At 39.6% G+C, this 8965-nt stretch overlaps 1 protein-coding gene across 3 annotated transcripts in view; it reads left to right on the top strand.

Annotated features, from left to right (window-relative positions):
- Positions 1–8965, top strand: part of Dlc1 (DLC1 Rho GTPase activating protein) — a 211145-nt gene that overhangs the window by 168638 nt on the left and 33542 nt on the right. For all 3 annotated transcript variants that reach the window (XM_023717632.1, XM_004633278.2, XM_023717633.1), the window contains exon 2: positions 2703–2774. In XM_023717632.1, the coding sequence (XP_023573400.1) occupies positions 2703–2774 (72 nt within the window). The remainder of the gene's footprint in view (positions 1–2702; positions 2775–8965) is intronic.

Below are 8965 nucleotides of genomic sequence, written 5' to 3' on the forward strand. Positions count from 1 at the left end.
GAAATTACTCCTCCAGACTTTTCTTTTTTTTGTTTGTTTGTTTTTTTCAGAACCGGGGATTGAACCGAGGCCCTTGCACTTGCCAGGGAAGCACTTATTTCACTAAGCCATCTCCCTTGCCCCGTGGTATTATAAAAATAGATGTGAAAGATTTTGAGAACAGTATCTTACATCTTTTATGCCTCTTAATATGAAATCATTTTAATAAGAAAATCAGGAACATGCTTGAAATAGGTGGTAAAATCAGCTGGTGAATTGCTGTCTCATGAAGACATTTGTATGTGTGCTTCCCTGATGTCCCATTTAAACATAGTCAAAAGAGGATAGACAAGGGCTGGGAAGATAGCTCTGCAGTCTAAGCACCTGCCTATCAAGCACGAGGACCTAGGTTTGATCCCCAGTACCACATGCCTTGCCGGCCCCAGAACACAGGCGCAAGGGAAACCGGGCGTAGTGACACACACCTGTAATTCCAGTGTTGGGTAGGCAGAGACAGGAGGATCACTGCAAGTCTGAACTGCATAGCAAGCAAGATCCTGTACCAAATAAATAGAAAGAGGATGGATAGCCGATGGCTTACTAAGTAAAATATGAAGAACACAAGCATTTTTATCTTTTTTCAATCTGTTGTTCGATGTCTAACAATCCATTGAGTGACTTTTCAAGGCCTAAAAACTGATTTATTTAAAGCATTATCTAAAGCAGCATAATTTTCTTTATATCCTCAAGAGTAGGAATAGGACATGGAAATAGCAGAAAAAGTAATTTCTTCCTTCTTTAAAATAAAATGTTGAGTTTTTGTTTCTTTTTCCCAGAAGTACAGTTTTTCTACATAGTATTTCTTTTATAAATTTATTTAAAATTTCCTGAGTCCCTTCTGGCTAGGCATGGCTAGAAATACATGAAAATCTGTTACCCTCTAATAATTCACATGGGCACATTCTGTCTGTCCTTTTATTCAGTACAAACATTGGTTGCACTTGCCAAACATATCTGCCCTCCATCCTTCTCCCCACTGTAGTTCCCAGTCTTAGGCAGAGTAATAAATACCGCTTCATCTCTTCACTGAACAACTCCAGAAAGTAAACTTCTCTATGCCTTTGCATTCAACTCCAGGGCCATAATTGTTTTTAGCCCGGGTATTAACTAACTTGGAAAATCTGGGGTTGTTTTTCTCTTTGGTGTGCTTGATAAGGACATTCGTCCCCACTTTAGTGAACTTGAGTTTCTTAATTACCGTTCTCGAAAAGCCAGTGAGCTCATGAAATGCTAGGTGGAAACTGCTGCTTTGAAACCAGCGAGTTCCTTACACAGAGGTCAGTTCTGTATACTTTTCCTAATATTGACCGTTGGCCTCACATCCAGCTCTGAGGAGAGATGCTTAATAAAGACTCTAATCTAGGATGATGTAAGCAATGTCAAGATGCTTGTGAAGAAGCAAATAGCTGGATATAGGAAGAGGAGTTGAAAGGAATATTTTTTATGCAAACAGAAAAACTAATTAATGTGTCCAGGACCACCTCTGTGAGTCAGTTTTAACAAGAGTGTAAATATGCACTTGAGTGAATTTTAACACCAAATGTCAGTTACTCTTGGCCTGTTTATTTATCAACACTATGTACTAGAAGTTCAACCACAGAGAAGCAGGAGCTTTACTAGGCATCTCAGCTTGCCAAGATTGTCGGGTTTAGTGACTTCATTCCCCCTGGGTGTGTGAAAGCCTGGGGCCTTCTCTTGCAGGATCAGCATCCCGCACTAAGAGGCAGGGCCCAGCATCGGGGCCTGAAGGAGGAAGAAGATCACAAGTTTCTTCCTAGCTCAGACAACTGACAACTGGAGACCCTATCTCAACATTTTAAATAGACTAGGGATGCAGGTCAATGCAAAGGCCCTAGGTTCAATCCCCAGTACTGCAGAAAATAAAGAAAGAGCCCATTGGGACCACAAACTCTTTTGGGGGATGAGGGACAGAGTTCTGAACCTCTCAGGTACTGGGTGTACTTGTTGAAATGAAAAACAAATCCAGTTGGGCCAGCCAGACTTAAAATTAGTTGTTCAGTCTCTCTTTGGTTTTCTCATGGTGCTGTGATTTTAATAATCATTTTAACCTGAGCACATGAGAAGCAGCAGGCGAACCAGTTGCCCGGACCTCATTTCTGTGTTGTCTTTCATGTGAAGATTCATAATCATATACACTTGAAAAAAGTCTGAAAACATGCATCAGGATTTAAACAGCTTGAATTAAATAAGATTTTTTATATTTGTCTATCCGTATTCTCTATAGAAGTCATGCTTTGTTTATATAATACAGTAAAGTTAATTTATTAAGAAAAAGACCAGGCCTGAACCCATCCATTCAGAAAGCTTCAAATTATAGAAACAATACTGTTCTATATGAGTGACCGATTATACTTTCTTTGGCCTACATTCTTTATTCTGAGGTGAAGCTGAGGCTTATAAGTCAAAACAAAGGAACTTAACTTGCTGTCCACCAGTTTATACAGAACCTACAGTATCTATGACTTTTTTAAACTAAGATCTGTTAAAAAAAAAAATGTTTCAACAGATGACCGTGTACAATACCATGTGGTGAAAATTCAGACTTATTAAATGACAAACTTGTTAAATCTTTAAAAAAGAAAAGAAAAAGAAAAGCATGTGAGGTGCATACGGCTAACAGTTTGTCTTTCATTTTATTCTAGAAATTGAAGCCAAGGAAGCTTGCGACTGGTTGCGAGCAACTGGTTTCCCCCAGTATGCACAGCTTTATGAAGGTAAGCCAGAAATACCATTTTTCTTAAATTGATGTAATCATAACCTTTGATTCAGGGCTCATGAGTATTTATTGATCCATGATTTATTTCCAGACATGTTACAAATTAATTTGAATAGTTAAGTATTTTACTTACAAACATAATATGATGAGCGCTTGAGACCCCACCTCTCACAACAGTGGTTGGGCCCTTGGTAATGACGCTCGCCTTTGTGCTCCGACTCTGTCCTCCTCCCAGGAATTGCCAGCATTCTGAAACATCTGTGATTTTCTTGCTCCCCTTTTGTATTGTTTTACAGTATATCCTAAAAAGTATATTTTGATAAAGTTGTGTTTACTTTATTGAAAGGGGTATTATGTTGTTTGTATTCTTGGGGGATTTAATTATTTTTTTTACTTAATGTTGTGTTAGTATTTTTCTGAACTTAGAGTCCCTACAGTTCATTCACTTTCATTGCTCTATGAGATTTCCACCCTGTGAATAGATCACCACAGTGCGTTCCTACCCCTCTTACTTATTGTTCTGGTTGCTGCTGCACCATACTTGACACCTGCAGCATAAAGTGGAGATCTATTTCTTTGCATGGTGTGTAGAGGTTTCAATCCATGCTCCATTCCAATGTGATTCCAAGGCAGGGTGGTTGGGCAGAGGGAAAAGTTCATGTTGTGGCAGTCAGGAAGCAGAGGGGGGTCAGGAGAGGAAGAGGAACAGAGGCTGTTCCGGGCCACATGCGCAGTGACCACCTGCTCCCTCCAGGTCTCACCTCCCAGCATCACACTCAGCTATGAACTCTTCCATGGATGGATCCAGCCATGTGTGTGCACACCTGTGGTCCAGCCACCTCCCCAAAGCCCACCCATGAGTGCGTGAGGATCTGGAGGGTGTCGTAGATGCAAGCCATGATACTGTCCATATTCCCATTTGTGAACATTTTAGTTTTGCTTTTATAAGTTCTGCAAGCTCAAGCACAGCCTTGGAAATTTAGAAAGACTGTGTCTCAAAATAATTTTTTTTTAAGTTTATATTTTTTTAAAGGGCTGGGGATATAGCTTAGTGCAAAGGCCTTAGGTATAATCCCTAGCATAAAACAAAACTGCTGCTTTGAACATTTTAGTATCTATCTCTTGTACTATATGTATATAATAATTTGTCTTGTGCATGTACTAAGAATAGAGCTACTGAGTAGTAAAAGTCGGTACAATTTTATAAGGTAAACCTTTCTAAAGGTTTTCACACTTCCTAATAATATATTGATATTGTCAGACTTTAATTTTCATTGATCTGGTAGAGTAAAATGGCATACAGAGTTTAGCTTCCAGATCCTTAATAATTAGTAAGTTCTTCATATCATTTGGCCATTTATGTTTTGCTCTTCTGTGACCTATCTCAGTCCTATTGCTCTCTTAAGTTGATTGTGCTTTTCTAAATAATTTGTAGAAGCCTTCTGTTGGGTCATGAGTCACAAATAACCTTCCCTTGGCTTGTAATTGTACTCTCCTTTTTAGAATGTCTTTTGATTAGTGTTATTTTTTTTCTGTGTCACTCATTTTTTTGGTTAGGGAAAAATGAACCTTTTCTCCTTAAATTAGAATCTGGAAGAAATTTCTTCTGTGTAGTCTTCTCATTGGTGCCATGAGAGTCACAGTGTTGCTGAGACCAGAGGGTGCAGATGATTTATGCCACAGCTGCTTTTATTGAGCTTCCTGGTGTCCAGGCAGTTGCCTGGGCACTGTGCATGTTAGGATAGATAAAGTATTCACTCAAATGAGAGTTCTGTGGTCCTCTTCATGAAATCATTTGGAAATCATTGCATGGGGCCGGGGATGTAACTCCGCAGTGAATTGCCTGCTTGGCAAGAGCAAGATTCTGAGTTTGATATCTGTTACCAAAAAAGAAAATAGACTTCTATTGTATGGACCATTTTCAAGTAACATGAATAGTGACCTCTAATTTACAATACCTGATTTCCTTCTGAATGTCCAAATTGACTGAATGAAATTTTTGTTTGAAGATGTATGCTAAATTTATTGTTAAACTATCAAAAAAAATTCCAATTTATTTTTCTTTTCTTTAGTTATTTGATCAATACCACCCTTATGATGCCATTGCTTATCTTTCCTTTGGAGAGAATTTTTGACCTGTTAAATGACTTTGGCTAGCAGTTGAGAGGCAACAGCATTTAATGAGATTTCCATTTCACAGCACTCCTGGAGATAGGGAAAGATAATTGCATTTGCAGTGGCTTTAAAGTGGCTGGCCTTTTGTTCTCCTGTTTAAAAATTAAATTTCCTTCAATTATGTCCATTCTTGGTGTGGATTCGAGACCAGGTGGCACCTTCTTGTGATGAGTCTGTTTCCTGAGACACAGTTCCAGCCTGACTGTCTTCTTCCACAGTCCTGGAATACCAACTGATCTTCATGCCATGGTGCGGTCCCATTGGAGCTCTAAGTTCTTTGAAGCACGAACCCACTTTTGAGGTCTACCCCGCACGGTTGTGAGCTGTCATTTTCCCCTCTCATCGCGGCCCCTGTGCACAGGGTGAGCGCACGCAGAGCACACACCAGCTCGCATTCCTTGTCTTCCTGTTCAGCATTATTTTGGTCTTTGGCAGCTTTACACTTCCTGCCTTTAAACTCAAGCTGGAAGTTGGGCTCAGAAAACTTCTATGCATCAGCAAACTATCATCTTTTAGAAAGCAGTTCTTTCAGAAAAGAGTGTAGGCAAAGAAAACTATTGATTAAATTCTCATTTAGTCACTACCAGATTTGTTTAAAAAAAAAAAATCAGAATTATAGTTAACTTGGGTCAGGAAGGTGATCTAAAAACAGGGTATACCAAGTTATAAGTTGCTGAAATAACACAGTTGCTTTCTCACATATACTTAATGGGCATAGGTACTCTTTAATTCACAGTTACAGATTTGATGTTACACCCTTTTGAAGTATTAACTTGTTTGTTAATGTTGGCTCTATTAATAAAATTACATGTCCCTTCTTGATGGGGACCCGTTGTGTGGGTCCCATTTAGGAACAGCTGCGTTCCCTGAAAGGTCTCCTCTGGTATTTCCACAATGACAGAACCACTACTCATTTGCCTAAGAAAGATTTAGTCTATACATGCTTAAAGAAATACAATCCTGTGGTACTGGATTCCATATATTCCTCATCAGTGTTTGGGCTGTAGTTATTTCATTGGTCTCCCAATATTATCAGTCACAGAATAAGGTCAGTAATCCAGCCCTTGCTTTCAGGGAAAAAAAATAATTAATAGTAAATTAGTTGTGGAACTGTCCGGTCCAAACCCAGGCGCAGCATGAGTGAGACCCAATCTGCAACCCTTGGGACCCCCCCAACACTCCGCAGCCCCCCCCCACACCCACCAAGTGAGTGAGAACTCCTGCCCTGTTCTCAGGACCCCCAGATCCAGCCCTAGTCCAGGCCCAGTAAGTGTGTGGAAGAGCTTCTGGCTACCCTGCGCCTGCGGGACCTGTCTGATCCAAACCCAGGTGCAGCATGAATGTGAGTGAGACCCTCTTCCTTCCCCCCTGGGACCCCTCCAAACCAACCAAGTGAGTGAGAACATCTGCCCTGTTCTCGGGACCCCCAGATCCAGTCCTAGCCCAGGCCCAGTGACTTTATGGGAGAGTTTCCCCTCTACCCTACTCCCCCTTGTCCCCTTCAGACTCAGCTCAGACCTGGCATACAGCCTGGGGTAAAACTCTGCAGCTGCAGTCCCTGCAGACAGAGGAGGGGACAGAACCACCCATCTAGTCCAGGAGCAGAACATCTTGCCAGAGGGGCACAATAGGATCACTTCCAAGAGTGTCAGCAGGAAGGAGCTGAGCACAGCAGTCAGACCCAAGCCAGGCACAACTGGATAAATTCAAACTTTGTAGATCTGCACCTCAGTTTCAGTAGGTGCTAACTGCACCAAAGCTCTACAACAAAGGTCAGAAGACGGTGCTATTCAAAACGACAATGAAAAGGAACGAAGTGCAATCACAGACACCAAGCCCACCCATAACAAGTGCAGAGGACACTAGCACAGAACAAATTGGGAAGCACACAGCTGAAATCAATGAATCAACAGCTTCTGAAATAAAGAAACAGCTGCAGACAGGTATAGAGGCACTCAGATCAGAAATAAAAAAAGAAATCCCTGAGTTAATAGCATCTTCAGTAAAGAATCAAATGCAGAAACATACGGAGGAAACCCAATGCCCAACCAGAACAAGTGCAGAGGACACTAGCCCAGCTAAAATGTATGAATTAATAGCGTCAAAAGGAAATAAGCAACAGCAGAAAGATATAAAGAAACTCAGAGTGGAATGAATTTCAGAAATAAAAAACAATTCTCTGAACTCATAGCATCTGAAATAAAGAATCAAATACAGAAACATAGGGAGGAAACCCAATTTGAAAAAGACTCTGCAGTAAAAGAATTAATAACTGCTTCTAAAGAAGACACTGATTAAAAAAAATACTGGATATTAGAAAACTGAAGGATTCCTTGAATGAACAATACAGGAAAAAAATAGATTGCATGAAGCAGAGTCAAAGACATATAGAGGAAATTAAAATCTCAATCACAAGCTTGCAAAACCGTTTGAGTGAAAGTGAAGACAGAGTTTCAGATCTTGAACGTACTGTGCAGCTAGTGAAAAGGTAAGAAAAGAGCTTTAAAAACAAATAGGATGCAGGAAAATAATAATTCATTACTAGCAAGACGAGGCAAAGATGAACAGTGTGAGACTAATAGCTATCAATGACAAAGAAGGAGTCAATACAAATGGCACTAAAAAAATATGGGCAGAACTAATAGCAGAAAACTTCCCAAATATGAGGAAACAATCTGACATCCACATAACCGAAGCATACAGAATGCCAAAAACTCAATCCAATTAAAAACACACAGAGACATATAATAGTCAAGATCCCAGAAATCCAGCATGAGAATAATATACTGAAAGCCACTAGAGAAAAGAAGCAGATCACATTCAAAGGAAAACCCATCAGAATTACAGCAGACTTCTCTACACAAACCAGGAAAGCAAGAACAGCATGTAGCAGGGTACTTCAAGTCCTCTATTAAAAGAAATTCCAGCCCAGACTACTGTACCCTACAAAACTCTCTTTCAAGTTTGATGGAAAAGTGAAATATTTCCATGACAAAGAACAACTAAAGAATTTCATGATGAAAAAGCCAACCTTACACAGCCTCCTTAAAGATATTCTAGAGAGGGACGAAAATGATCAGAACTCCACGAACGAGAACAGAAGCATCCAACTAAATAAGGCAAATAATATAACACAGGACAAAAAGGAGTAAATGACAACAGGTAAATAACATGTCAATCGTAAGTCAATGCATCTCAATTATAACTATCAATGTAAATGGACTTAATTCACCAATTAAGAGAAATAGACTGGCACAGTGGATTAGGAAACAAAATCCAACAATATGCTGTATACAAGAAACACATTTAACTCATAAAGACATTCATAGGCTGAAAGTCAGAGGATGGAACACAATATTACACACCCCAGCACCTCAGAAAAAAACAGGGGTAGCAATCCTGTTTTCAGACAGTCTCAACTTCAAACCAAGAAGAATCAAGTGAAATAAAGAAGGCCACTACATACTGGTTAGGGGAAAAATACAAGAAGAAGAGGTAACACTCATAAATATGCATGCACCAAACTCAGAAGCACCCAACTATATAAGACAAATCTTAATGGATATGAAAAATCTAATATCCAATACCACAATCTTAACAGGAGACCTTAACACTGTCTTATCCCAAAAAGACAGGTCAACCAGACAAAAACTTAGCAAAGAAATAACAGAACTGACCCACAGCTTGAAGCAAATGGACTTGGTGGACATATACAGAGTGTTCCACTCAAACACATTTTTTCAGCCGCACATGGGTCATTTTCTAAAATAGACACACACTGGTCCATAGGTCATGCTTAAGTATATACAAGAAAACAGAAATTATCCCATGCATATATCTGACCACAGTGCAATGAAACTGGAAATAAAATCAAAAGAAACCAGAAAACCCCTCTAAATACATGGAAATTAAACAACACCTTACTCAGCAACCAAAGGGTCCCAGATGAAATTAAGCAAGAAATTCAACAATATGTATTATTCAATGAAAATTCAAGCACAACTTATCAGAATT

Source organism: Octodon degus, unplaced genomic scaffold (genome assembly GCF_000260255.1).
Source record: "Octodon degus isolate 3935 unplaced genomic scaffold, OctDeg1.0 scaffold00053, whole genome shotgun sequence".
NCBI lineage: Eukaryota > Metazoa > Chordata > Mammalia > Rodentia > Octodontidae > Octodon > Octodon degus.